Source organism: Pyrus communis, chromosome 6 (assembly GCF_963583255.1).
Source record: "Pyrus communis chromosome 6, drPyrComm1.1, whole genome shotgun sequence".
NCBI lineage: Eukaryota > Viridiplantae > Streptophyta > Magnoliopsida > Rosales > Rosaceae > Pyrus > Pyrus communis.
In genome coordinates, this window is record NC_084808.1 from 17,021,364 (window position 1) to 17,038,183 (window position 16,820).

The 16,820-nt window shown below is 36.6% G+C and overlaps 3 protein-coding genes and 1 long non-coding RNA gene across 4 annotated transcripts; 2 read left to right on the plus strand and 2 right to left on the minus strand.

The window, feature by feature from the left end:
* Window positions 1-67: 67 nt before the first annotated feature.
* LOC137738237 (chlorophyllase-2-like) lies at window positions 68-4,469 on the minus strand. Its single transcript, XM_068477869.1, has 2 exons — window positions 4,106-4,469; window positions 68-875 (listed from the first exon to the last, which is right to left on the minus strand). Exons 1-2 carry the CDS (start codon window positions 4,436-4,438, stop codon window positions 195-197), a joined length of 1,014 nt encoding a protein of 337 aa, XP_068333970.1. The 5' UTR covers window positions 4,439-4,469; the 3' UTR covers window positions 68-194.
* A 1,312-nt stretch (window positions 4,470-5,781) lies between these two features.
* LOC137736467 (uncharacterized) lies at window positions 5,782-7,585 on the plus strand. Its single transcript, XR_011068752.1, has 3 exons — window positions 5,782-5,960; window positions 6,504-6,566; window positions 7,329-7,585. It is a non-coding gene; the product is annotated as an uncharacterized lncRNA (long non-coding RNA).
* Window positions 7,586-8,628: 1,043 nt separating this feature from the next.
* On the plus strand, window positions 8,629-11,320 carry LOC137735914 (protein LIFEGUARD 4-like). The gene is made up of 4 exons (XM_068475266.1): window positions 8,629-8,984; window positions 9,097-9,210; window positions 9,953-10,110; window positions 10,647-11,320. The coding sequence occupies exons 1-4, from the start codon at window positions 8,735-8,737 to the stop codon at window positions 10,848-10,850; spliced, it is 726 nt and encodes a 241-aa protein (XP_068331367.1). The 5' UTR covers window positions 8,629-8,734; the 3' UTR covers window positions 10,851-11,320.
* A 1,161-nt stretch (window positions 11,321-12,481) lies between these two features.
* LOC137736951 (VAN3-binding protein-like) lies at window positions 12,482-16,078 on the minus strand. Its single transcript, XM_068476276.1, has 7 exons — window positions 15,655-16,078; window positions 15,144-15,254; window positions 14,092-14,512; window positions 13,759-13,983; window positions 13,356-13,405; window positions 13,080-13,137; window positions 12,482-12,903 (listed from the first exon to the last, which is right to left on the minus strand). The coding sequence occupies exons 1-7, from the start codon at window positions 15,955-15,957 to the stop codon at window positions 12,689-12,691; spliced, it is 1,383 nt and encodes a 460-aa protein (XP_068332377.1). The 5' UTR covers window positions 15,958-16,078; the 3' UTR covers window positions 12,482-12,688.
* Window positions 16,079-16,820: the final 742 nt, after the last annotated feature.

The window sequence follows — 16,820 nt, forward strand, 5'->3', positions numbered from 1 at the left end:
AGGGAGTATGTCCGCTCCAACTAACATGACTACGTCTGCTCAAGTCTCTGCATCACGTCCGCTCCAACTAACATGACTACGTCTGCTCAAGTCTATGCATCACCTTGAAACTCAAAAAGCTAAATGCAATTAATTGAAGCATCCTTCTCACATTTGTAGTGAAGCAAGTAACATATCTACAATGCATCTAAAATTCACAAAAGAAATTTAACACATTGAAGCTCTATTGGCAAAGTCTCAACCCCTTCTCTTATAGCCAATAGGTGGCTACTATCACCTTCTAAATAAGCTTTTATGAAAGCAACCACAACCCCTCCAACAAACCTCCTCATGGGCTCCCTAGACTTCCCATTTTTGCACAAACAATACGTAGCTTTCCCTCTAATCCCTTTGGTCTCATCATCTAGCATGTCAAGATGGCCATAATCCTTTGCCACAAAATAACATGCCGATTTCCGGCATTCGTTGAAGAAGTCCTCATGGTTAACACCCTTTGGAGCACAAGGAGGGAATAGAGGGTTCTTTTTCACTTCACCCAAACCTGAACCAATCACCATCACTGCCATGTCAAGATCAAATGAATGAGGAACATAGGTTAGCACTGGCGGAGGAGTTTGTTTCCCCTTGTCCATTCCGTCAACTGGGTCAATGCCTATCAAGGCTGAAAACTTTAAGCTGGTGCCAGTTTCTTCTTTCCCTAAAGCTAGTGCAAATGAAACCTTGCCTCCACGGCTATGGCCGGCGAGTGCTAGCTTGCTTAAATTTGCATGAACATTGGGTGGAAGCAAGGGTTGAAGTCCATTAGATAACCAGTTTGTTATTGCAGCTGTGGACTTGATCTCATCAGTTGTGTCTGGTCCAGCTATGGTATATAACTGTCAAACACAGAGAACAACTAATTGTCAATAAAATAGAATTAAATGCATGCTAAAAAATTATAACATCTTAATAGCGTGACAATCACGCTCAGAAGTTTATCATGAAAGTATAAGTTATCTCTAATCTCTTATATATAAAGCCAGCACCCCAATTCAGGGTCACAGCTTCGACAAAAAATAATATGATGAAAATGCCCCTCGGCCAAAAAAAAAATCAAAAGCAGCAAAAAAGAATGCATAAAATCATGCAAGGGTAATTTTGTAAATTTATTTTTAAATAATTTTGTCATAAAAAATGCCCAACAACTTTTCTATGCATCTATACATAAAAGCAAACACAAAAGGTGAACAGTGATTTTGATGTCACCAAACTTCAACCAAAGTAGTTGGACAAAAATGACCCCAAGACAAAAAACTTCAAAGGCATCTCAAAATAATGCATCAAATAAGGTAAGGGTATTTTCATCATTTTAACAATACTTTTTTTAATAGTTAGTACAATTTTTTTTTTTTAAATAATTAGTACCTCACAATAGGTTAGCAATAATGTGATTTAATTTCTCTATTTTTAAACACGTTTAAAATATCTTAAGAGGCGTGTAATGCCGGTTATAAAAAAAAGTATTTCGCACGCGAATAATAATGTAATTAAATAAGTTGTCAAATGATTGTTTTTCTTTTTAACAAACGATATTATCTACACTAAGGGGAGGAGGGTGGGCTTAGCCTCACAATGGGCTAGCAATAATGTGATTCAGTCAGTTGTTTATTAAATATTATTTTCTCTATTTTTAAACATTTTCAAAACATCTTAAGAGGTGTGTAATGCCGATTATAAAAAAAATCTTTCGCACGTAAATAATAATGTGATTAAATTAATTGTCAAATGATTGTTTTTTTTTTAACAAACAATATTATCTACACTAATGGAGATGTGGATGGGCTTAGTCTCACAATGAGCTAACAATAATGTGATTCAATCAATTGTTTATTAAATATTATTTTCTCTATTCTTAACGTAAATTCTATAGAGACCGATTTTATTATGTAAATTCAAATATTTTAATTGGTTTATGAGGGGTTTCTTCTAGCATGATCTAAAATTATTCATTTACTTCAAATGTTTGACTTTCCTTTTGTCAATTTACGCATATAAATTCATTTAAAATGTATAAATCGCGCGTAGCATGCCATAATTCAAAAAAAATACATTTTGCATGCGTATAACCGCATGCATGAAGTACACGCATACATGAAGGCTAGTTCATCTTAATGTGAACAAAAATGTGAATGAGAAAAAGCCAGCATTTGAGGGAGTAGGATTCTCTCTTTTTTTTTTTTCCCCTCCACTTCCCTCCCCTCCTATTTGAACAGTCACGGTTAAGCCACGTTAACATCTTATATTAATTTTTTATAGAAAGAGAGACAAAATAAAGAATATGAGAGGAGGGAATGGAAGGGGATGGAAAAATAAGAGGAGAGAATCCTAATTCTTATTTGAGACCCTAGCATGTCTAACAAAGGATTGAGCCTCTTGGGTGTATTTAGTTCATACAAATGTGCCAATCAAAACATGCCACATGAAAGACGCCAAACCCCTTTAATTCCATAACTTGTCTAGTACTGAAAATAAAAGCTTTGATATTTTTTGCTTTGGTTCCTTGAAATCTTGGTTCTCACGATAAGAGTAATTTACATTAGAATAAATTTACCGCTAAGTAATATCTCAATCTAAATAATACATTACTTTGTGAAGAAAATTTGCACAAATCAACGCATTATTAGACTAAAAAATATCAACTAACGATAACTTGACGAATGTAAGTCATTCTCTCCTAACAAGACAGCCAAAGCCGCTAGTGTGTGTGACATACATCATTTGTCATGCAGACTAAGGCAGCTACTGACAGTGGGTGGCACAAGTGGCTAACAACATTGACAGTGACATGCCCTTTTTATCTTGCAGACTAAGGCAACTATTGACAGTGAACGGCGCCGAGTGGCTAACAATATTCATTACTTAATATACTTTTCTCACAAGGTCCCGAACTTTTTAATCCTCCTATACATTACATAATAAATTTGGTAATAAAAAATTATCATCATATGATTTTATCTATAATAATTAATTATGTAGAATTTATACTTAATATACTTTTGTCATGTAATTAAAAAACTTGTGCATTACTTTCTTTCACTTTTCTTTAGTAATAAAAAACTAACTTGTGTTTTATTTTCTTCTACAAAAACATAGGTGTATTTCAATAACTCTTTTTCATTCGTGCTCTATTTTTTCATGAATAGACCCTAAATCATGATTTCATGGCAATTGAAGATTATTCAATTAGTAAGAGTGAGATGTTGATTTCAATTAAGTTTGAATATTAATTGTCGAACTCTGTTTGAATATATAATCTAAAAATTATAATTTTTCTTAAAATTAGTATCTTTTTATTAAATTCGCATAAGGCTTCCAAAATATCATAAACAACCCCAAGATCATGTATATTTTTCATTACACTCTAATGATAAGAAAGTGATTATTCCGTAGCATTTGGATTAAGTCAAAGGAGAGAACCAAAGCGATAGAAATAGAACATGGATCCTCGCCGGATTCTTTTTGTGAGGATTGAAAGATATGTCAATTTTGTCCATTTATCGTACATCGTGCAGTCAAAAATTATTTTAAATATTTTTATTTAAAATTAAACACAAACAATACTTGATAAAAACTGATAGTATGATGTAAAATAAACCTATATAATTCACGAATTTCTAAAATTTTCATCAAAATGATCCGGAGAGGATCCTGTTAGATAGAAATACAGAGAGGAGTGCAGCAAAAGTTAAAAAGGTGTAAAAATCATTACCCAACCAATACCGATTGTATCACTAAAACAAGTCTATTAGCAAGTGTCATTTACCACAATGGTGGAACTAAATTGTGTCTTTGCATTTTGGTATGGGTTGGAATCCGTCTCCCTAATCTGTCAACTAACCACTAATCTTGTCGTCTTAATACCAAAAAAAAAAAGGGAAAAAAAAAGATCTATCAAGTATCAACCTGCAAATCCCAAAAAGATAATCGGAAATAATGGGAATTAATTACTATGCTAATAAAGCTAATCCTGCAAGACTAAAATTGAGTAGCATTGAATTGACCATAAACAAACTTCGCTTTGTGTAATTCTTACTGTTTGATGAGAGAGAGAGAGAGAGAGAGAGACCTGAGGGGCAATGACAATGAAGCCATGAGAAGCGATGTGGTTGATAAGCTGAGAGTAGAAAGAGTTGGAGAGAAGATAACCATGGAGGAGCAGCAACACTGGGAACTCTCCAGCAGCTTCACAAGGCATGCCAATCAATAGTGGTTTCGGAGGCGGTGGGTTAGCAGGAGGAGAAGTTGACGACGACGACGACGACTTGGTTTTGCTGCTGCATCCACTCCTCTCTGCTGCTTCAACTCTCTGGAAGACAACTTTGTATTTTCCCATCTCAAAAACATTTGTACCAGAGATGGCAAACGAAGAAGAAGAAGTGGAGGAGGACATGGCTGTCATTGAGAGAGCATCTAACTTTTTGTGCGCAGATAAGGGGTTCAGTTCCCAGATATTTTGACACTGAAGTTGGACTCTTGTACATTTCATACATGGATGCACTCGGACAAAACTCTAAGGAATTTTGTATTGGGCTCAAATTTATGATGGATAATGTTGGGCTTTTATTTTCAATTCAACGCTATAACAAACTTATTTTAATTAGAAAACGATAAACACATGTCATTTTTAATTTCTTGCACAATCTTCTTAAGAATGTAGGTTGTTTTTGTTTAATTTATTCAATCTAATGATGAAAATAAAAAATGTGATCCAAATGATAATTAAACTTTAACGACGTCAAAAGAATTCATAAAGGAAAATTTTATTCAAACTTATATCTCTATACAAATTTTAGTCTCTGCGCCTATGGGATCAACTAAAGTCCTTTTAAGCCTCTTTAAACGCTCATGCATGCTTATTTCTTTAATTTTTCATTCATCTTACATTCGTACTAAGCGATGACATCTAATTTGTAGAAGTATGAAATAAGCAATAACATCTAATTTGTAGAAGTATGAAATAAGCAATAACATCTAATTCGTAGAAGTATGAATGCAAACCTAGAAAGTGAAACAATGACCACTACAAAATCTCTCACAGAATTCAGTAAGATTGACCAAGCTTGTAACACTTGGAAAATATATTTTATATACATACATACATACATACATACATACATACATACATACATACATACATACATACATATATCTATTAGACCAACTCCAATGGTGGGATAAAAGCCAAATTACACTCAAAATTTCTCCTCAAACCCACTTCAACCAAAGGGGAAATTTTGGGCTAAATGCTAAATGCTAAACCAATGTCAAATTCCCCCCAAAATTTAGCCCAGAAATCGAAGTGGACTCCACCCAATATTTATCGGAATTTAAATTTTTTTAGATTAAAATGTTCATAAAATTAATTTACGATAGTCTACATATTTATTTAAAAAAAAATTAATTTAACAAAAAAAATAGCCTAAATTCATTCTTTAATAATCCCGGGCTAAAATTTTAGCCTAGAACAGTTCGAGTAGAAAAGCTGTTTCTGGGCTAAAAACTAAATTTTTCGGGTTAAAAAATTTGGCTTTTAGCCCAACCATTGGAGATAGTCTTATAGGAGTAAGATTATTTAGTTTAAAAAAAATAATAATTAAAAAAAAAAAAAAAAAAAAAAAAAAAAAAGAAACAGACAAAGGATACTCTATACGTGGTAGACATCCCAACTCTTCTTTTTCCCAACAATCACACGGTAGGGAACCAAGATATCCAGATTCTGTCCATAAATGTTAGGGGTGATGTGGGTAGTCTAGGGTGGGTGAGTAAGCATCCTAAACAGAGATGCAATGATGGGATTAAAGGAAGTATTTCTAACTCTCTTTGAAGAACTAGAGGAGAGTGAGGTTTCGGAGAGGGAAAAGTGGGAAATCAGAAAAAGGGAGCTGAGAGGGTGCTGGTGTATTCTTCGATTGGTACAAAAGGTTAGCTTAAATTTGTTAATTTTCTATTTTCTTACCATTGCAACTTTGAGTTCTAGAAAAACTGCAGTTTCGTGAGCCTCATTTTGGCTCTTGTTTTCTCTCAATCCATTACATTTTTTTCAAAAGTCTTCTATATATTTGAAATTAGACATGACAAGGAACAAAGCCCAATTTATTTCATTGATTTTGGTTGAGATCTTCTATGGAAAATATGATGTGAAAATGTGAAAAAATTCTGGAAATCTGCAGATTAAACTGTTTGTGAACTCAACTTTGGAGCTTGATTATTTTCTTCTCTTAAATCCGTTTTGGGAGACTCTTATTAGATTAGAAACTAGGGTTGTTAAGCTTTAAAACCCAAGTAATTTCATCCTTTTCCAGTGAGTTTTGAGGGATGAAAATGGGGTCACAATATGGGGATTTAAGCTTGGTTTATCAAGAGGTTGTGACAGGGGTATATTTGGGTAAATTTTGATAGGCTGAAATTGAATCTTTATTCTAGTTTTAAGTTAACTTTTATTATTATTATTTATGTGATTTTAGGTCTGGGAGTGACTCCGAACACTTTGGAGGCTTAGAGAGGTACTCTAGTTAGCTGGACTTAAGGTAGGGACTCTATTTCCCGATTGTAGTTCTATATCATGTTTAATCTTTGTGATATTAGTAATTATACCTATTACAATAGTAATGAAATGCTCGGATGGAATGGAAACATTTGTTTGTCATTGTTGTGTTATGGACTGATAGTTTCCTCTCTAGTGTGTGTTATATATCTTGATTTTGTTAAATGTTATTATGTGTTGATGAGTGGTTAAGCTATGGAAAAATTTCTAGATTGAATATGTTGAGGTTTACAATTGTGTTGGTGAAATTTAAATGCTCAGGTTGCATTTACATGTTTTAGAGTTAAGTGTTGGGTTGTGTAAAGTTGGTTAAACAAAGTATTGAAAACTTATATATGTTCAATGTGTAGGGTGAAAGGCTTGAACATGTAGTTGGGCGTCGGGGGAAGGGCCCATATTAAGGAAATTGAAACTGCTAATAAAAGTCAGGGTCAAGGGAGGAATGGAACTTATATTTTATGGTGTTCGGAACCAAGTGGTATAAGCATGGTATGGGACGTGCGGGTTTGGATGCCATAAATATTAGTTAGCAGGATTAGAAGGGAGTGAGTTCTTGTGTACTTATTGGTCATATCATTTGTATTTTACCGTTTTGTTTGATGCGTGGCACTTTGATTTACTGTGATGAACTTAAAGGGTGCATGGTTTCTACTGGGCATGAAATGCTCATACCCTATTAGCTATTACAGGTACCAGTATGGTTTCTACTGGGCATGAAATGCTCATACCCTATTAGCTATTACAGGTACCAGTATGGAGGAACTTGATGATGATCTGTCTCTAAATAGATAGCCATATCATGTGTGTGAGCTTGTTTCCTAGTTGTACTTAGAATAAAGTGTTTTAGTATCTTAAGACTATGTTGTAAGAGTTGAACTCTTTAAACTCTTGATGTATTAAATAAACAGGTTCAAGTGAACTTTTAGATGGCTCTGGTACCATCATACGTTTGTTGTAAATTTTAATTTTTTTTAAGATACTATTCATGCCCTAATTCGATTATCATCCTTATTTTCGAATTTGGGGTGTGACAAAGCTCCTATCCACATTTGTAGAAAAAAAAAATTGTGTATAATTTTATTAGAAAATCAAGAGGGCATATAATGTCTAAGAGAGCGTCTTCAATAATAACAGAAGGCTCCTCGAACCAACAAGAATCAAAATATGAAAATAAGGCCAACTTAGCCAATCTATGTGCCTCTGGTTCCATCATACGTTTGTTGTAAATTTTAATTTTTTTTAAGATGCTATTCATGCCCTAATTCAAATATCATCCTTATTTTCGAATTTGGGGTGTGACAAAGCTCTTATCCACATTTGTAGAAAAAAAAAATTGTGCATAATTTTATAGAAAATCAAGAGGGCATATAATGTCTAAGAGAGCGTCTTCAATAATAACAGAAGGCTCCTCGAACCAACAAGAATCAAAATATGAAAATATGGTCAACTTAGCCAATCTATGTGCCATTATTTTGGGGTTTCAACAAGGGTAATGCTAGCGAGACTAAATTTACAAATTAAATTATGTGTCATCAATAGGAATGAGCGCGTTTATCAACGTTTAAGTAATAAATCAATCATAACCTTTTATATCCTTTAGTTTTCAAAATTTAGTCTCTAAATTTAATATCCCTAGTATTACCCTTTCAACAAACACGAAAAGCAACTAAATTGGGTAAAGCCAGTCCTTATGTTTTCAACCACTAAATTGGATAAGCAACTAAATTTTCATATGGCAAATAACAATAATTACTTCTACATGTGAAATTGCAATAATATATGTAATACGCGTGTTTAATAATATCACTCGGAACCTTCATTTATTAATTTCACATTAAGAAAATTAACATTTAGTCAAAGTATGCAAAGCCTTAAAAGCAATTCACACCTTATCCTTTGTTCGTACAACACTCGCAATGAACACGTATTCTTCTTACCCCACATTCTTTTTACCACTAATAACAATTTACGGGCCCTAATTTTACCCATATATATACCTCCAAAATCTCCCCTATTTTCCCTCACGTTCCCACGCTTTCTCTCCTTTCAAACAACGCACAAAAAATACCTTCATCTTCCTCTCTCTCTTCGCCTTCGACGAAACCCTAGCGATTCCATTCCACCATCGTCTGTGAACTCGTGACATCGTCAATGGCTCTACCGTTCGGGAAGGGTGGTGACGTGGAGTCGGGGCAGAATGGGCAACTTTACCCGAATCAGATGGAGACCCCTCAGCTCCGATGGGCCTTCATTCGGAAGGTTTACATGATCGTCGCTTTTCAGCTGCTTCTCACCGTCGGTGTCGCCTCTGCCGTTGTGTCCATCCCCTCCATTCCCGGCTTCGTCAGATCCGTGTCCGGCACCGTCACGTTCGTTTTCATTATGGTGTCCACCATTGGAGGTAATTAATTAAATTAATCAACTCCCATGATCGTGAAAGTTGATGATAATTTGTGCATTTTTAATTTTCTTTAGTTTTGTGGATGTTGCTAATTGTGTTTTAATTGGTGCAGTTGCGATTGGGTTGTACTTTTACCACAAGAAGCATCCGTGGAATTATGTGCTTCTTACTCTCTTTACGATTTTACTTGCGGTTACGGTGGGATTCACTTGTTCCTTCAAAGCAGGTATTAAACTATTTATCTGCGTTTCTGTTAATTGTATTCGTAACATATTATGCTCTTGGAATATCAATGAATTTGGCACTTGATAGATTAAATTTAGATTGATCGTCCAAACGGTTCATTTCAACTATTCGTCTTTGGAATTTTGTTTGAATGGGTTGTCCAAATTAACGAATTTCTAATAACATATCGTGTCAAATGTTACGATAGGGATCGTCCCTAACATTTCTGTTATCATGCATTTCGTTTTCAATCTATGATTGTCTTTGTGACCACCTTTTTCAAATCATTTACGTAACTATATTTCTTCACTTTTGGGTGATATGTTACGTTGTTAGACTGTCAATTGACATATTGAACAATTTACTTGACATGTTAAATTGATTGATTCCAACATAACATGCAAAAACATGCGAAGCTGTTTGATAAGAAAACTTTCCCATAACAATCCTCTTGCCAAACGGTTAATCTAGGATTATCACATAACAATCCTCTTGCCAAATGATTAATCTAGGATTATCAAGCACATGAAATTTGTTTGAATTGATAACACATCAAACAATTAAATATCCCATTTAAACAATCTCTGTTCATTACTAATTTATTTTGTGTCGCCGGTTTGGGTTGTGTATTCGACTGAGAGTCTTTAATTTTATTTGACTGCACATTGCTGTCAAGTTGCATCTCTTTGAGTTTTGATTCGTCATATGGTAATCTGAAGTATGTATAACTTTGGTGCCAACAGGGAAGAGCGTTCTTCTAGCTGTGATTCTGACTGCTACGGTTGTGGTTGCCTTAACGCTATACACATTCTGGGCGGTGAAGAGAGGCGCGGACTTCAGCTTCCTCGGGCCATTTTTGTTCGCTGCAACCCTCATGCTTTTGATGTTTGGTCTCATCCAGGTAACCAAAGCCTTCTTAAACCTTACTGTATGCATGCATGTCTTAATTTCACCTTCTTTAATTGGATTGGTTTGCTTTGCTTCTCATATTTCACTCGATAAATACTCTTGCTTACAACTGTTGTATACAATCACTCTCTCGCAAAAAAACATGTCGCTTGTCAATACGGGACAAATTTGGTCTGGAAAAATTGGAAAATGCTTTCACTTGATCTGTACACTACATTTTTGCATTGAAAAATCGACAATGCTATCTGCAATTGTACAAGACAGATGTAATTAAGAACTTGCTCTTAGCCAAATCATGATCTTAACTTTATCTTCCGGAATGTACATACAGAAATAGATTGGCGAAAATGCTTAATAGCTCAACTTTTGTTTCCCAAGCCCATGTACCACCTGAACTACGCTATTGCATTGGAAAACCGACACCATGCTATCAGCAATCATATATGACGTTTGTTATTAAGATCTCTTGTTATCCAAACCCTTAGTTATGATCCTATCTTTTTGGTCTGTTTTGGAATGAACATGCAGATATTGTTGCCTCTGGGGCCGTTTTCAAGGATGGTGTATTCTGCAATTGGAGCTCTCCTGTGCTGTGCTTATATTGTGTACGACACTGACAATCTGATAAAGAGGCTCAGCTACGATGAATACATATTCGGTGCACTTTCCATATACATTGATATCGTCCAACTCTTCTTGTTTCTGCTCTCTTTGATCAGCGGTGGTAAATAAATATTGACGACCAGCAACTAGAGCGTAATCAGTGCAGAGAGGCCTCATTTACTTATCTCATCGTGCGAAGATGAAGTTTTTCTATGATGGTTTCGTCTATAACAACTGTATTCACCCATTTTTGCTACAATAGCTTGATCTACAACAGGATCAACTTGGTTAAATGTATATGTTTCGAACTAATCACAGAAGGATATTTACACATTTATTTTTTTAACTCGGATCTCTTCCACCATTGAGAACAATGGCGGTACAAGGATGGCAAAGTAGGATGGGGTGGGCTATTGACTTAGAGTCTTGGACAATAAAAGCAGTTTGGGGTAAGGGCTAAAACAAATTGGGCTGGGTTTGGAGTGCATCCAACCCTCCAAGTTGTTCCTGCCCAAATTGTTGTAAGAAACAAGGCTTTGTTTGGTGACAAGTAATTCGATATAATAAATGTATCAATAAAATCGAATGTGACATTTCTCGATAAATATTGATATCTAGAGAGGAACAGTTTGAGCTTGGAAATTGACGTTAGAGATATCCGAATTGTCAATGCATAATTTCTATTTGCATGATCCTTTCACATCTCTTTTCCTGTAACAATCAACAGAGTCCATTCACGTTCAAATTGTCCATGGATATAAATAAATATAATGAAAGCTCTCTCTCATTCATTACTCCATACTACATATAAATCTCTTTCTTTGTAGGCCGCCATTTGCCTTGTTCATAACGTTTGTTTTCTCTTTTGTCACATTCAATCCAGTTCAGTTTAGGCATAATCCATTAAATTAAACTTAAATAATAAAAAATGGTTTTGTTGTTGAGAATTTTTTTTTTTCTTCAGCTAAATTGTTGGTTTCGAAGAAAATCACATGCTTTTTCTTGCTTATTAAATTTATTGTCTGAATTCCATCATAGGAACTCTCTCAAATGATTTTGACATTTATACCTCTTCACCAGCATTTTACTCAGGCCAACTGACATAGTCTATATATGCAATCATCTTAAATTGTTGCTTCTACTCAAATTTGTAGAGTGCATTTTTTTACAATAATTGAATGGTACTGAGCATCATCGTCACAATAGTTATCATTTAATTATTATAATATAATAATATTAAATACAAAAATTTCAAAATTTAAGCTGGTTCGAAATACTTAAAATGGTGCTAATGCTCGTGATGACTACAACTTGCGAGTAAGCAAATCATCTTCAACACTAATTTAGTTGGAACATTCTCTGACAACACAGCCTCTTATTCTCCTTCTAGCTAATTAAATATTTCTTAATCCCTCCCGCCGTTCATTTAATCCAAACACCACTTTATCAAGTGGAAGATTACAACACCAAAGACAATCATGGATTGCACAACCTAGAAGAATAAAACCTTAATCTAAATCCAAAAAACCCCCCAACAAGGGTCAACAAAGCACAAAACCCACATTAATAAACAAATTAACAAATCAGGACAATGTTTCTGTCTTCTATGTATCTTGTTCTTTACTCAAACTGAGATTCCTTCCCTTCTTTTTTGACTGCCCCAGTCCAAGATCCTCCTTTTCTTTCCTTATTAACATGGCACTAGAAAATCACATGCTCTTGTGCCCTTCTCTTTCTTTTCCATTAAAAATTCAAGAAAAAGATCCAAATTACATATAATTTTATATATATAAATATTCCAGAATACTAAAAGACCAATTGGGATTAACTTTTACCCTTAAATAAACCTTTTTACAACAGACTAAACTCACAGTAAATACCACAGCCAGAAGTTTACCAAAATATCCTACTCCCAAGCTCCCAAACTCCCAAATTTTACCCTCACACCATGTAGGTGAAAACCCCATCTAGATCCTATGTCTATTGTGCCTCTCTGCAACAATGCTGAGGAGCCTCGACACGCCCAGAGTCCAAATGTCGTACTCCCTCTGGTTCCGGCACTCAAACTCCACAACTCCGCGCATAACAGTCTTGAGCCCAAAGTAACGCCGGTGCTCGCCCCCCTCGAGCAAGTGGCGGCCTGGCCAAGCCGGCATATCCTTGATCACTTCCAGCACCACATCTGTAAAATTCAAAGGCAGAAAAGAGAAAGAAAAAAAAATTAAAGCCGGCACTTTTGATCCTTTGCCACTTGAGTGTTTATAGCTTTTGCGAATCCCCAGATGGAACGAACAAAGGCGGCCCCCTCCACCTCCATTCTGCTCAAATAATTAGCCAAAGACAAAAGCAGTCACTCACTCTTTTTCTTTTTTGTGATGGTCCCAGCAACATGCCTGCTCTTCATCTTCAGCATAACCTGCACAAAAAGAAGCTCCTGAAAATTAAAGAGACAAAAAGAGAAAAGAGGAAAGGGTTGGATCCACTTCTTTCGTCATTCTTCTCTACTTTGCTGTTTAAACTTTTATCCCATCAAGTTTACATTCATAACCAAAAGTTCTATTGATGCCCTAATTATTGGCCCTACCCTATAAGAAATACGAAACTAATCGATAGACGTTGTGCACGAAATTTTACCTGACCCGTTCGATGGATATAAACAGAGACGATTTTCCAATGAAGATCGCCTGGCATTCAGCACAACAGCAAAAGATAAAAGAAACTCAGAATTAGATTCCATCTCAAGAAATCATCAGACAGATGTACCAAATAAATTCAAATTTTCGCTCGCAACGTGGCAACCAGTAATTTAAGCACAACTAGGAAGTGAAAAGTAATGTCGAAATAGATATTTCCTGCTAAGACATAATTATTCGAGAGTCCATCCATTCACTCGAGATCAAAGAAACTTTACCATCTTCCAAGTTCCTCCCATGTAAACATTCTTACAAGTTATAACTCAATTTTGGTCATGGCACTATATGATTGCAAACATTTCAAAAACAATAAATAGTAACGAATGAAACAAACTGAAATTCACCTCCGCGGGTGCGCTTGAGGAGCTCACAACCCTTTGCAAGCAATTCTCTACTGCAGATGCCGAGAAAATTCTCTTCAGGGGCAAGTTCACCACTGAAACTACTGTTGGAATTACCGTTGCTTCCATTACCAGCTACTCCTGAGCCTTTCTCAACAGGAATAACTGCAGCTATATTCCACACTTCCTTCAACGCCCTCGCCTTCAATGTCGCTGCACCGCGTAAGGCTGCAATCCCACACCACAAACCTCAAGGGCATTATGGTCCATAAGATATAAAAGTACACACTTTAATTGCAATCATACCGCTAGCAGGACCAAATTAAGGTTCTGTACCTGTTGCTGCTGCAGCAGTTAAGGTCATGATATCGCCAGCAGACCGGACGTTCACGGCAGAGCTGACAACCGTAGCAAGGTGTTCCCGCTCAGCCCCCATGGCCTCAGCCGCCTCCACACACTGGGCAGCAACCAAAGTGGCAGCAGAGGCCACAGCCATGTCAGTCTTCGCCATATGCTCATCTTTCCCCGACCCGGATGAGGCGGCAGTGGCGGCAGCAATGGCGGCGATGGCAGAAGCCACCCCAGCAACAGAAACAGCAGCATGAAGCTGAGCATTCAGGGCTCTAGCCTCCTCTTTCTTCTTCTCCCTCCTATCCTTAAGCCACCTGCCCACCGTCTTACCACCACCAGACACGGGGGCGCCGCTAGGAGTGGCGGCTCTGAATTGGGTGTTGTGGTGGTTGTTAGAGCGTCCATACTGCATCATATCAAAATCCAATGTCAATTGTGATTTGGGTTTTTAATGGAAAAGGCCTTAGTTGTGTATAAATTCACTGAAATGTGAAACCACCCAAGAACAGATTGTGCGGTGAGTAAATAGGAAAAACTGATCGCACACCCACTTCCTCTGCAAGTAGTGCCACTGTCGGTTCATTACTTTTTACAGAAACGGATTTTTGGGTCACACCCACCGTGTGGTTAGTTCTGCATATAGACAGAAATCCGGGACTCTCTGCGAATATCGAAATTACCACCAATCTAATTAATTTTAGTGAAGAACATCGAAAATATGCAGATTTACGAGACGGGTTTTCTGGATTAGACGAAACCGAGCACCAAGTCATTAACTTTTTGCATTGGAAAGAGCGAGAGAACAAGGATTCGGTAATCTACTGGGTCGGATAATTAAAGGGCCCTTGGATAGCGGGAAAGCTGGGGACTTTGTTCGACCGGGTCAGAGTGAGTCAGACTCAGTAATACTCGTGCTCTGTACCCCCGACAGACTTGGTACACTACCCATGCGGTTGGTATATATTCCGGCAACCGCGAACGGTGGTCGCCGGCAAAGATTACAAAATTCAAATAAATACAAAACAGAGTTTACCGACCTTAACATCGTCGATTTCGGAGGGGGAGACAGGTGGGCTGTCGGTTAAGGAACCGTTGAGAGGACCACTGCTGTGCGACAGCCGGCCGGATGTTCGTGGAGATACCTCTTGCTGCATAAATATAAATTAAAAAAATAATACAAATAAAAATTAATTAAATAAATAAATGACTTGGAGCAGTTTCTATTTACATGATGAAGAACCAGGTAGAAGCCCAGAAATGGAAACTTGAAACTTCAAAGAAAATGGTCAAATTTTGAGACCAAAACAAGAACGTGGCAATAAACCGACCTAACCCAAATACAAGGGAAAGAACCAAACAAAAACTGAGAAATGAGAGAGCTAAAAAACAAGACCATAAAGCAATACAAAAACAAAAAATAAAACGAGAAACTAAGACAAAAACTTCTCCAAACAAATTTCTAGAGAATCAAACACGGTCAACCCAAATTTTTTAAAAATCCCACAATTTGTCTACACATTGCGAATCTAAAATCTTTGCTAAGCTTACCGACTGTGACATGATACGCTCCATGACGAGCTGAGAGGTCTCGGAAGATGCAAAAGAAAATGGGTTGCCAGAAAAAGTGGCGCTCTCGTCTATCTCCCCGGCAAGGTCCTCTGGTATGGGCCCACCGCCACCGCCATTGACGGCAGAGCTGAGGTTGAGGTTTGTGAGTTGGGTCTGGCCAGGGGGTGGGGCCAAGGCTTTGGAGACTTCGAGAGCTGAGACGCTCCAAGAGCGGGAGAGGAACTCCATGGGCTCGCGGGGAGTCTCCGGTGGCCGGAACACGGCGGCCTGTACCGGGTCCATTTGAGTTGGGGATGTTTAGCGTGATGTCGGTGGTACTAAATGAACCGGCTCGGAGGAAAGGGAGTGGAATGTTAAAGAGTGAGAGGTTCTTTGAGAGAATGGGAAGGTCGCCAGCTTTATAGAGAGAGAAATGCACAAAGCATGCGGTCGTATAGAGGATTGGATTTTAGTAAAATAAAATTAAAATAATGGACAAGAGAAGTTTTGTTGGCAAAAAATAAAAAAAATAAAAAATTGATTATTTGATGTGAAAATATAGATTTGGAAGAATTACGAGCGAGGATCCAAATAATATTCCAACAAGAAATATGTTGTGACTTGTATGCAACTTGTACATTTGTGACAAATTTATTTAAAACTTCTGTGGTAAGAGTACTAGTAACACGAAACTTGTATGCGTTGCTAACAATGTCACAATCTTTGACTAAAATGGAATTTAGTAGATGAGGTGTCGATTCTTTTTTGTTAACATCGTAAATACATAATAGGGCTAGTAAAGTATATCAACGCACAATACCTTAGGGATAAATAAGTGTTGGAACAAGTGTAAGATAATGAATTAGGATTAGAATGAAAATTCACTCTAAAATTACCTCAATTATGGATCGAACCACAATCTCATATCTCATGTTTTAAAAATTACAATGTCATACCTCATCTTACGAATTCATTACAATGTCATACCTCTGCCAAATTTTCTGTCAATTTATTTGTTAAATGTTGACGTAGCTTGATGCAGAGCCCACTCCCTAATCCAATTGGATTAAAAATTTAATTAAATATTAAAATTAAAAAAAAAATAATGTAGACATTTTTATATAAATAAAAAAAGTGGGACTTGTCCTTACAAACCCATCCCTCTC

Coding starts and splice junctions, on each gene's coding strand:
- LOC137738237 (XM_068477869.1), bottom strand. CDS start 4,438: ATGACAGCCATGTCCTCCTCCACTTCTTCTTCTTCGTTTGCCATCTCT. Junction 876..4,105: donor TCATTGTCATTGCCCCTCAG/GTCTCTCTCTCT, acceptor TGTGTTTGACAG/TTATATACCATAGCTGGACC.
- LOC137735914 (XM_068475266.1), top strand. CDS start 8,735: ATGGCTCTACCGTTCGGGAAGGGTGGTGACGTGGAGTCGGGGCAGAAT. Junction 9,211..9,952: donor CACTTGTTCCTTCAAAGCAG/GTATTAAACTAT, acceptor TGGTGCCAACAG/GGAAGAGCGTTCTTCTAGCT. Junction 10,111..10,646: donor TGATGTTTGGTCTCATCCAG/GTAACCAAAGCC, acceptor ATGAACATGCAG/ATATTGTTGCCTCTGGGGCC.
- LOC137736951 (XM_068476276.1), bottom strand. CDS start 15,957: ATGGACCCGGTACAGGCCGCCGTGTTCCGGCCACCGGAGACTCCCCGC. Junction 13,406..13,758: donor CCTCAAGCGCACCCGCGGAG/GTGAATTTCAGT, acceptor GCTGAATGCCAG/GCGATCTTCATTGGAAAATC. Junction 12,904..13,079: donor CATCACAAAAAAGAAAAAGA/GTGAGTGACTGC, acceptor TGAATTTTACAG/ATGTGGTGCTGGAAGTGATC.